This window comes from Pyrgilauda ruficollis, unplaced genomic scaffold (genome assembly GCF_017590135.1).
Source record: "Pyrgilauda ruficollis isolate IOZ18807 unplaced genomic scaffold, ASM1759013v1 scaffold30, whole genome shotgun sequence".
NCBI classification, from domain to species: domain Eukaryota; kingdom Metazoa; phylum Chordata; class Aves; order Passeriformes; family Passeridae; genus Pyrgilauda; species Pyrgilauda ruficollis.
Genome location: NW_024524378.1, coordinates 3612785 through 3625054, shown reverse-complemented (window position 1 = coordinate 3625054; position 12270 = coordinate 3612785). Strand labels below are relative to the sequence as shown.

Genomic DNA, 12270 nt, shown 5'->3' with positions numbered 1-12270 from the left:
TGGACTTTTAACAAGGACTGCTTTGTCAGCTGTGTGGAGGTCATCTGCAGGGGGGCTAGGTGGTGTTTCTTGCCTGCAGGGGCACAGGACTGTATGAGTCCCTTAAGAAGATGATGTGTCACACTCGTGCTCTTCGCCCTGAATCATTTCCATTGCGTGTCTCTGAGCAGTTTCAGTGTGGGGAAAATAATGACATGAAAGAAATTTAGAATTGATACCTGTAGGTCACCTGTTAAATTTCAGAGCTTGGAGATTATGCTGTTACTCTAGCCCATATGAAGGCTAGAGACCATCTATAGCTGACTGAATGCTTGTCCGGTATTGCTAAACACCTTTTTGAAACCTTTAACTCCAAAAGAAGATGTAGGGTTCTAATTTTGGAAATTTACGTTGTTTTAACCAAGATGCAGCCTTTAAGGACACTGTTCTCTTATCCATTCTCAAACTGTGGCTTTGATGATGAAGCTAAATGCCTTCCCTGTTGCTGTGTCTTCAGGCATTGCTGCAGGGAGCCTCTGGGAGTTCCAAGGTGAAGAAATCTGCCTTCATCTGGAGGCCTCTGCTAAAGGTGAAGACCTCCTAACGCGCCAGACAGCCTTAGCAGGAGTTCAGAAGTCTTACACCAAGGTAAAGTGGTTCATTTTTCAAGCAAATTGAATTGTCTGATACAATTCTCGAAATAAGTATTTTTCTTCTTGTGTAATAAACACTCAAGTGCATCTCTGAGCATTCTCCTTCTTTTGTGTGTATAGCTCCTTGCTACCTGATACAAATGTTGTAATAGCAAATTCTGGGGGAGGGGAGAGGAAAACAACATAATATGCATTGTAGGTTAGAGCCAGAAGTAATTCCTTAGATTATTAGTAGGAAGATACATCTACAGTTCTTTGTTGGCAAGGGAACAGGCTGTTTCTGAGCTCTACAACATGCTCTGTTTTTAGAAACATATCCCACTTTAAGTGCCATATTCAGAGCTCGCTTTGAGTGGCCACAAAAATATGGAAACACTCTCTGGTATCTTCAGCAATGGGAGAAGAATGAGGTTTGTATACGATGATTATCTGTTTATCATCACTGTGGTAATTTTTTAGCATCCACAGCCCATTCTTGCTTGTACAGGATAAATACTGATGAAAGAAAAGGACATGTCACCCCAAGAACATTGTTGAAATTTTCCATGTTACAGTTGCACACACTTGGGGAGATTTGACTATGCTATGGTTTTGTTTGCCAGAGTTTTGAAGGTAGTGATGATATATGCAGGATCTTTCCTTCATACTGACAAGATTAATTGAACTAAGTGTAGAGAGTTGGCTGAAAAAAGTGAATAGTAGTGGAATGTTTATTTGGGATTGAAGGTAGGTGCTTCTAAAGTTCTGTCAGCTTCTCCATTTTTGAAAACTACCTGTTGCAAGGTGCTAACTTTGTTGTTGGAAAGCTTCCTAAATGAATATTTCTTGATTCACCTGAGAAGAATTGCAGGTTTTTCTAGTTAATCCTTTATTGATCTTAATTTAAACTGAAATTAGAGTTCTGAACTAGACCGAAGTTTGTTGTCCTTCCATCCATGGAGTAAAATCAAAATTGCTGTTAAGTTCTCCCATTAGCAGAGTCAGTGCTTCAACTCATAATCTTCCCTCATGATCTGCTGTACACATCAGGGGGTGAGTGTAGTAGGCACAGTTAGGCCCCCTTTGCTGCACCATGCCCTCTCTCTTTGCTTCACATTTCTTGGATTTCAGCTGCACTCATGTTTCTCCAGTCCACTAGCAAGGTCATCTTGAACAACTGAGGACACTGTATTCAAACCCTGACAGAGCAGAAAAGCTGCTGCTGATGATTGCAAAGTTATTTCAAACTGAAGGAAAAAAACCCATCCAGAAATACTTATCTCTGTAACATTTCTCTTTGTTACATTTGCCTTAGGAGTACACAAAGCAGTACAAGTTGAGATAACCATACATTACAAAGACACAGCATTTCTTCTGGGAGTTAAACATTTATTTATTTTTGAAGTGCAGTTTTATGCTTTGAGAGAGTAAAGACTTCACAGAAGGTATCCTCATAACCCCATGGGATGCATGGATGTGTCTAGGTGGGATGGTGGTTGGGTTTCAAACACAGCAGTGTTAGTGTAGTGCTGGGTTTTGGTGATGCACAGCATCCATGAGTGAAATGCAGCCTTGAACACTCTCACTGCTTCCAACAAGGCAGTTTGTTCTGTGCCTCTCTGTCTCGTTTCCCTTTGTTGCTAACTAGAAACACATGATATGAGACAGCCAAATGTTCTGGTGAAAATCAAGGACACTTCATAGCTGTGAAGATTTTATATTTGCCCTAGATTTTTTTTCTTTCCTTTTCCTCATTGATGCAGCTGTAAGTGTTGTAAATTATATGAATAATTGATCAAGGAGTTCTTGTTACCTCAAATCATGTTATGGTTATTGCTTTTTAAAACTGCTGCTCTTTGTTGTACTACAGCATTGCCCCTATGCTGTTCTGTGTGTGTGGTTTTTATAGCCTTAAAGTTTTCTTCTGCTTCTGACCCTTTGCTCTTCCCATCTTTCCCCTTCTCTGCAAAAATATGTTGTTTCTGCTTCAGTGTATTCTGTGATCTAAGTGAAAAGCAGAGTCCTTTTTAATAGACAGCAACACATTTTAAAAGCCCTTCCCAGCCCTGGGAACAGTGCAGTGCACACATCTGGTTTCACATAAGCATGAATTGCTGGCTTCACAAACACGGAGCATGTAGTCCTTGCCACAGAGTTAGCTAAAGTGTTCTGTAACTTGAGACTCTATTTGAAATAAAAACAAAATTGTATAGCTTCTTTACCATGCTAATGGAAAACATTTAATTTGCTTTTTTCAAGCCAACCAAAAGTATGACGCAATGCTGCTCCGGCAGATTTACAGTGCCTTTTCTTCCCTGGAAATCAATACGGCTTGGAGGGGCTGCTGTGGGAGCTGGCTAGCTGACTGCAGTCCAGCTGCATTCAAATGTAAACTTCTGTACCACAAACCAGAACTGGTGATTTTGATTTACTCAGGCATCACCGTATCTCTGAGATTGTGGTGTTGGATTTTATTCTTTGCTTTATTGAAGTTAATACTAGATTGGATTTCAAAATAGCAAGTTCAGTGGGCTTATGATTTTTTTTCATGAAATCATTCAGTGATTTTCTATGTTTCCTGAATTGCAGTACTTAGGTCTGTGGTAGTGATATCAGCAAAAGCAGATCTCCATACATGGCCAGGTGTGCCTTTCAGTGGAGTGTTTCCCCCCAGCCCCCCACCTTAAAATCAAACAAAAGAAGGGGCAACACCAAAAAGCAGGCCCTCATTCAGTGTGAGCATTAAGGGCTAGCATAAGCATTTTCTACTTTGCACAGAATAAGCCCTGAATATTAAATGTTGTTTGATTTCTCTCCTGCTAGAAGAGGTAAAATGCAAGAGTTCTTTGTGAGCCCAAAAAAAGTTTTCAGAGGAGAATCATGGTTTCATAAGTGAAACCAACAGTGCATATTTTCATAGTACACCAACTATTTTGCCTTTGTTTCCTTTCTGATTCCTCACTGTCTCCACTAATAGCTTTGACTTTATTTAAACTCTCCACCATAAGAGGCTGTTGATGTTCCTCTCCTTATTTTTTTTTCCTTAATGGGATTTCAGTCTTGCTTAAAAGCTTTACCTCTGGCAGAAGGTCTTCTCTAGAATGGCCCTTTGGGATCCTTGACACTGCTTTTCTCCCTGAATGCTGTGTTTCTTTGGGAAGTCTGTCCCTGGTGGTCTGCGTCCTGGTCATACCAGACACAGTTCTATCAGAAGGAAAATCACAATTTGATTGCTAGTTTGCCAAAAGGATATTTCATCTTCTTTTTAAGAAGAAAATTTCTACTTCCATTTCTCATGCAACTGTGATCCAGGTTTTTTTAGTTCTCCATCCATTTTTTTCTCATATACTTAACAAACCCATGTAAACAGCTTGTGAGTAAACAGCTTGAGGAGACAGTGTAGAGGAATTGAGGTCCTTTTTGCAGGGATGGCTCGGGATGTCATGGGTTAGCAAAGAGATACAGACACATTTTGGAAATACATTTGACCCATAGGTTTTCTGTTTGACTGTTCCAAAGTTCTTGTGAGCATGAAAGGTCTGTCATTATAGTTTTCCTTTTGCCATCTTCCCTGCACTAGCACTGGCAATCCAGGCTGGAGTATGCCATAAAGACTTCTAAAGCTACACTTTGAATAAAGCTTACATTTACTACAGAATATTTGCTTTGCATGGTTACAGTACAAGCAGTGTATTCCTGTGTAAACACTGTAATGAAGTTGTTAAGAAGAAAGGAAACACTTACAGCATTTGCACTAAAGTTCATGGAGCATGAGATAGCTGCGCTTAGGATGCCGATACTTTGAAGGGATTAAAAAACCTTCTCAGAAATAAACACAAATAACATTCTCAGACTAGCAAAACAGTATGCAAATGATGAGAAGAACAGCACTAATTATTATGTAGAGAATAATCTGATTTGAAATGCCACAGTGGAATCCACTTTATGATCTGACCTTCCTACATATGAATTGAAAAGCAGGAAAAAGTACAGGGCATGACCTAAAAATGGTAGTCTGGAAGCTTCTTTAGGTATGTTGGGTCTTATTTTTGTCTAGCCTGAAATGTAGTTTTTCCTCTTGAGTCAAACCTGAATAAACTGGTTTGAGTGTTTGCGTTGTCCTCATGGTTCCAGCTCTGCCAGACATAGCTACTTTATTTTAAGAATTGCTCTTACTTGGAATTTGAGTCCTACTGGAAACAGTATTGTCAGGAGGCTGCAGTCTTGCTGTTAAGAAACTTAAGTAAGATAAGGCTAATCCTATTGTATGCTTCTACTTTCGGAGGTAGTGTAGAAACTTGCCATTCCTAGTTAGAGCACCGCACCATTCACTACCTGTGTTATGGGGTTTCTCTCCCTTTTTTTTCTGAATTGCTGGCTTGGCTGGACATTAATATTGAAAATGTTTCACACAGTTGTAGATGGCATTATACTGTGCCTACTTTCAAACTTACAGAAAAATAAACCAGCTCTTGTTTTCTATAAGGCAAAGAAGGTGAGAGAAAATAAATTTACCTATAGTCTCTTTGATTGTGTCAAATTTAGGTTTCTTTTATACAGGATGTTTAAATTGTTTTATTTATGTATCAGTAGAGTACAGATTAGGATACTTAATACCTGTGGGCTTTTGCTGATATGATTTATAAGTTTCAAAACCAGAAACACTTTGCACATAGTAAGAATTTTTGTGTTGTCATTTTGGATTGGTGCTGAACCAAACTTCATTATCCTGCTCCAGGAAGAGGTAGTATTGGCTATTAAAAAAAAAAAAAAACAAACCAAGAAACAAAAAACCAACCGACAACAAACAAATATAATAATTCTCCTACAGGTGTAGCAGGATGACCTACTTCCAATATTTCTTCTTACCTTGATCTTTTGCATTTGGAGATTAAACTGCAAAATTACTTCAGAATGAGGTTATTTATTGATTTGTCTAAATCAACCTTAGGTTTCTTAAAACTTGCAGCATAACAGATGATTTGTAGAGAATTAGGCTGCTAGAGTGTATGTTCTTTGAAATAAGTTGGTTTAGAAAAGGCACACTTTTCAGGCTCTCCTAAAAATTAGTTACTCTGTAAATCATTTAATCTTAGGCAGTGGTTAGATGTCTGTGTGTGGGTAATTAGCAGTTGTCTCTGCTCCTTTCTTTTAAAGGACCTGAAACTTTTATAAGACCAGATAGTTATCTGTAGGTTTTGACTCACCTAGAAGATCTAGATTAAGCGCAGAAACTTTTTGTTGTTAAAACAGCAGCTGACTTGCTGTGTGCCCTTGGGCATGTCCTCTCGACTTCCTTGCACCAGTTTGCCATTGTATCCACTGCTGTTGTCACCACCATAAAGTTCTTTGTAAGCCTGTAATCAAAATGCAGTTGAAGCTGTTTGTTATTCTCGGTGTACTCAACTTCATTTGCTATGCAGTTCCGCATATGGCAGTGTAAAGCACAGTGAAATTATGCAGTTTAGTCTATAAAGTACTTACACAAAATAAAACCACCTTGTGCAACCTGTATTATAGTAAAGTAGATTTGAAAAAAAAAAAACAAAGAAAACACAGAAACCAAAACACACTGAGTTTTATTTTGGATTTACCAGAGCATAGAAATACTGCTAGTGGGGAATAAAGCTGTTTGGTTAAAAATGGGAATGCTATGACTATAAAAGATGAGAGGGGAAAAAAAAAAATCTATCCTAGAAGGGCTACGTGGCAGTCTTAATTTGCCTGAGTCTTTAGCAGAGGTTTTCCACTTCTGTTTCTGCCAAGCAAATTAAATTTATGAAGAGAAGCTGAACTCCAAGGATTGGACTGTTAGTATCTTTTGACAAGGTTAAGGTGGTGAAGCAGAATATTGGTAATAATGAGCTGACATTTAACAGTGGACCAGCTGGGAGATCTTTGTGTTCCTACGTAATGTGAAGATTGAATGTCCTGTAAGCTTATTGTTATATGTTTTGTACTTGCTTTTGCATGCATGCCAGGACATGCTCTGGGAAGAGGCATAAACTTTTTTCCTTTTTTCTTTCACAAATACATTTCTTTCCTGTCTAGAGCTGGAAAAGAGGAGCACAAGAGGGGTTTTGTTAAATACAGCAAAATCTAATTACAGCTTGATTTAAAGCCACATTTACACAATGGCTGAGGGGTGAGTTCACTTCCACAAAAACAAACTTGTTGGCTTCCTACTGTGCATCGGGGAATGTGAAGATGCATGTCCTGGAGAGCAACTGCCTCCCTCTGCTGGCACCAGCTTTTCTTACGCTGTGCTACAGCTCTGTTACATGATATAAAAATACAACTGTACTCCAGTATGAAAGAACAGTGATGCATGAATTCATGGGAGTGTTCTCATCTTACTGGTTATGCCGCAGGTAATACATGGGACATCACGTGTTCCGTGTGATAGGCCTGATGTCTGCTTTTCACGAGCTGTAGAAACCTTGTTCCTCTAAAGGAATGGTTGTTTCCTCCAATATGTATCTTGAACAGTTATGTCCCTGGTGGTTCAAAGGGAAATGTGAGTGAACAAAATACATTTTCTCGCCATTGTGGTTTTCCAGTGCACACCTCTGGAAAATGCAAGATCTCATTTTTGCCTGCTGAAGTAGCTGAAAATGTGGTTTTCTTTCTTCAATTGGTTCAAGTGTTCTGCTGTTCTTTTAAGTCAGTTTCTCAGATGACAAGGCTGCACATCTCCAGCTTAGCGAAAGCTCATAATTTGTAGTAGGTTTTTCACTTCCAGGGATACCTTTTGCTCAAGAACCCCATCACAGGTGGTTTCATAACAGCAGCTCATAGTTAAGACTATGGTCTTTATTCTTCCCTTGTTTTTGGCTGATGACTGCATTTTTAGAAGTTTTTTATTATTGAATTTGCACTTTATGCTGCTACTACTCCTTCTATTTCTGCTGCTCTAGTTCATAAGAATTAGAATAGCAGAGTTTAGAGATTAGGTAAATGCACTGCCACTGTCTAGAAAAATGAGGCTCAGTGGAGGTAGAAGGTGGCCAGTGGTGAGACTGAAGTTGCTGTGCTGCCCAGCAGCATCGCTGAGCCGTGTTTGAAAGCTGCTTAGTGGAAAGATTTTTGTTAGTGAGAGGCTGGGGCAAGTGGGTTGGTGTACGTGGGAAGTCTTGGGGAAGGAGGAACAGGCACAGGATAGGTGGGGAGGGAAGGGGTCACTGATATTCCCAGAAATGAAGGAGGGACACAAAGCTTGCCCAGAAGAAAGCTTTGCAGACACACTGGTGGAGAGGCAGAAGTAGAGATGGAGGGCCTAGCATGGACTGCATGTGGATGGAAAGCTGAGGAGGGAGATATGGCCCTGTGAGCTGTGTCTTTGAAGTAGGGTTAGTGTTGCAAAGTCCAGAAAAGAAGAAGGATACAGATCTGCAGACTGCTTATGAGAGAAGCAATGAATGAGAGAGTCTGTCAGGGTATTTCTGGCCACGAAAGAATCACCCCAAGTTGTCGGTCCCACCAAGAGTCGGTGTGCCAACATGTGAAGAATTGTAAAGTTGCAAGAGGCAGAGAGAAGAGGGGATGAGATCTTGTAAGATGAATCGTTCTTTCACCACTAGAGTGATCTCCTTCTTTCTTTTGTTTGATGTCAGCTCATTTCACACTTCTCAGAGTATTTCAAACCCAGCCATATTATTGTGATTCTGGTGAACAATATCTGAAATTGATGAAGGGGAAAAAGAGGACCACAAAACTTGCTGTGACAGTGAGAGAGGTCATTGGATGAGAATCACATCCCTATGCATAGCGCTATAGAGTTGCACTCCAAAGACTCCAAGAAAGTCTCTTTACCATGAAGTCATACACAGGGAACTCTGTCCTTTACACAAACTTTATAAATAGCAAATCACCATTTCTTGCTGCTGCTTGAGATATTTCTGGGCTTTATTTGGTCCTTGCTGGAGTACTGTTCAGTGTTTTGCATTTTCTCAGAGAATTAGTCATGTGAAGGTCATCAGCTGGAGAAAGAGAAGTAAGGTATCTTTTTCAGCACTGTTTTGTCTGCATTGTATGTGGCCTTCAAACCTTAAGATGTCCCTAACTGCTAGGAGGATCCCCTTATGATTTAGCCTTTTCCATCATATAATGTTGAATTTCTGACTAGTAGAGAAGGAAGATGAGTATTCATCAAGATAAAAAAGCAGTCAGGTCTCACCTTACAGTAGTCTTCTCCAAGGCAATACGGTGGAGAAAATGCTTATGGGAAGGAGAATCTTTGAGCACATTTATGAGTGTCCAGGGATCAGAGTCAAAGTTTTGTTTGGCTGCCCACAGGAGAATAGTGGCATTCACACTGCAATACAGTGTCCAGTGAAGCACTCATTGTCACAACCTGTGTGGTCCCTGTTCTTTGTCTCCCAGGTGGCTCTGGGCAGCCGCTGCTGGAAACCACACTGATACCTAAAGGAGTCGTGTGGCTTTTGCATTGTCTCACGTCAACCCGGAGTTCTGCAGTTGGCTTCTCAAGAGGAGATGACTTGAAGGGCAGAGGTGTATGGATTGCCTCTCCCTTTGCTTCTGATTATTTTTTATTGTTAAATGCTTACAAAAAACCGAAGCAAACAGTTCAATAAGATCCCAGCTCCTAGTCAGTGTTGATAAGCAGAAGTGACTTGGTATGAGTTGCAAGCTTTGTTCTTTTGGAAGCTTTTCCTTCAGCTGTGACAATTGTAAAGTTATTCTTCTAGGAGATGCTCTGTTCTTCCACCCTCACCCCTAGTAACTGAACTGACTAGGTGTTCCTGCTATTTCTTTGGTGGACACATATTCAGAGATAATGACATTTTCAGCTGTATTAATTACCAGAGGTACACCATCAAAATACAAGGTATGTGATCTTATTACTTTCCTGAAAGAGCCATAAAACCTAAAAACAACCAAATTCTGGCCTTGTAAAATTTTTATAAGGAAGATTAAACTTAAATTTGTGAAGGATATTCCAAAAACATGCCATATATGAGAGAGGTTGTTTTCTTTGTTCTAATTACAATGGATCTTCTCTATATTTTAAAAAAATGTAGCTCCTTTGGTGAATCTAATTTTTAGTTAACCAAAAGGTTTTTTGGGGCCCTGCCACATGAGAAGGTTTACAGAATTGAGGCATTGGGTGGGATAATGCTTCAATTGCATCCACTAGATATGGTGGCATAAGGGACTTGATGTACCAAATGTGGCCAGTTGATCAAATTAATCAATTGATTGCTGATCTTGAGCGTTGAGTGCCCACTGTGGATTATTCACTGAAGCCTGGTCAGTGCTGCCCAGTAGTGATATGGGGCATTGAGTTGTTCAGAAGGCAGTGGCTACGTGTTTTCTGCACCAAGAACTCCTGCACCTCTTCTTCATTCAGGAAGCAAATCTCTTTATCTGCAAGGCAGTGAGCCGTAAGTGAATTTCCAGTGGAGGACCTCAGTCCTGGAATTTCCTCACTGTCATTGCCCGTTCTGGTGAGCTGGGAGTTGTCTCCCAGCTCACCAGAAGTTACATCATGGTGCCAAATGCAGCTTTTCAAGATAGTCTTTATCCTTCCATAAGGGCAGCTAATGTCATGGTGGTGATAGTGGGTTACCTGCTCTGCAATAAAATTAAATGTTTCCACCTAGGCCTGTTTCTTGGAAGTTGTGTTGAATAAAAATAATCCCTATTTATTTTTTTCCAGAGGAACTGGTACTAGGCTTTGTGATCTCTTGAAGTCCGAAGAGTACAAAGAATAGAAAACAAATTCTCTGTGAACTCTTTTGCTGCTGATTCTATTTTTCCACTGTTGTCCCTGAGTCCTCCTGCACTGACACGATTTAATGAGAAGAGCTTGTTACTCCCAACAATTAACAAGTTTTTTATTAACAGACTTCTTAATAGACTTAAGTATAAATACTTGTGCTAGATAAATACACAATTTGGAAGCTAAGTCAGCCTTCCCTGATTTGTATGTGTTGACATCTTCAAAATAGTTTTCTGATCTGTAAAGAAAGAAACATGTTTTTGCATAGATCTGTTTAATACTGTTAAACAAAAAAAAAGTTTAAAAATAATATCGCTGTGTCTCTTTTATTGCTGCTGCCTCTTGCAGCCACAATTTGTAATTTATACTAGGTTAGGTGCCCTAAGCTTTCAAAGAAGTGAAGTATTTACTCTTATGTCATATAAACAGTATTTGATCAGAAGCACGCAAGAGTGAACCACTCAAATAAAGACAGACCAAAATACATGACCTCAGCAAAAAAAAAAAAAAATTTCTCTGTGATTTAAGTTGTCTTTACCTGGAACTGTTTGACATTAAAGTGTAATCAGTCCGATTTCCAAGCTCGCTGTATTCGCATCAGTTGTAAATGAAGTCTTGTCTTGCCTGTGGATTATTCCTGTAGGGTTTTGTCTTCTTTGGAGCTTTCTGTTTGTCATGTCTCTTCTCTTTCTGTGTTCTACTAACAAGAACAGGTTCAAAGAAATTAATAAATCTATATAAACAATGCTTACTTTGTGGCTGTTTCAAGTTGCATCTTAATAACTCATTTCTACAACGTCTTTTGCATTGCTCGTTCACTTTTTTCACTGCAATAGGCAGCCTGTAATGAAAATGTTGACTCACCTGAATGATGTCTCTGTTTTCTTTATTCTCTAGATCAGATTGCAAGATAATTTTAAATTACAAGTATTAGATCACATTTCCTTGGACAATTGCTTTTGATTATACTAAGTTACTGCACTCACCTATTTAAGTCACAGTCAACATTTTAAATATCAGTGTTAAGGGAAGCAGGAGAAGGTGTCCTAAATGATGTTTGCTCCATATCTTATTAATTTAATATTTTGAGTCTCCTCAAATTAATGGTACTCCTTGTATTGAAGAATGTTGTATAAAAAAGGAATTTGGTTTGTCTTGAACCAAAAAATACAGGTAATCTTGGCAAGGGGGAGTAGGGCAGAAGGGATCTATGAGATGCAGCCTGGATATGCACATAGTGTAGTCTTTCATTATTTTATAGATTGCATGACAGCAGCCTTTAATTTTTGAATGCTTTAATTCTAGTGCAGGTACTCAAATGACTCACCAGCTATCTGAAGCATCAGGTAACTATACCGATCTTTAGCTTTGTTCTATCTTCTTATCCTTGTTTCTATCTTCATTTTCTCAGTGGTAGGCTACAGTGAGTTTAATTAATGTTTAGGAAAAAAAAAAACCAAAACAATGTGGGAAGTGTTCCCAAGTGTTCTCACGAATACAGCCTCTGCAGGCTTTCTCCTGGGATGGTCAAGACATGTGGCGGTCTCCTTACACAGTACCTTCAAACACTGCATAACTTCACCCCAACCTGCCAACAGGCTGCACTTCTTGCAGTGGAGGTGATAATATTTTAAGAAGAGATGTCTCCTCTCTGCTGCCTGCAGTGGTGCCTTCATTTTGGTGGTTGGTCTTTGCCAAGGCGTGACCCTGGCCTTAGCTACATTCTCCCTCCACTGAGGGATTGCTGTGTGCCACAGAGCGTGATGTTTAACCACAGTGGGGGGGTCAGCCCTTCCAGCAAATCCTATCAAAGAGCTGAATTGCAGGGGTTCAGACAAGAAATCAATACTCTTTTTCCATCTGATTGCCTCGAAGACTATGTAAATTAAATCTGTCTGTCTGTAAAAAAAGTTATGT

The 12270-nt window shown here is 39.6% G+C and overlaps 1 protein-coding gene across 1 annotated transcript in view; it reads left to right on the top strand.

Annotated features, from left to right (window-relative positions):
- Positions 1-12270, top strand: part of LOC121356827 — a 110995-nt gene that overhangs the window by 30535 nt on the left and 68190 nt on the right. The window contains exon 3 of the mRNA XM_041473643.1: positions 497-627. Within this exon, the coding sequence (XP_041329577.1) occupies positions 497-627 (131 nt within the window). The remainder of the gene's footprint in view (positions 1-496; positions 628-12270) is intronic.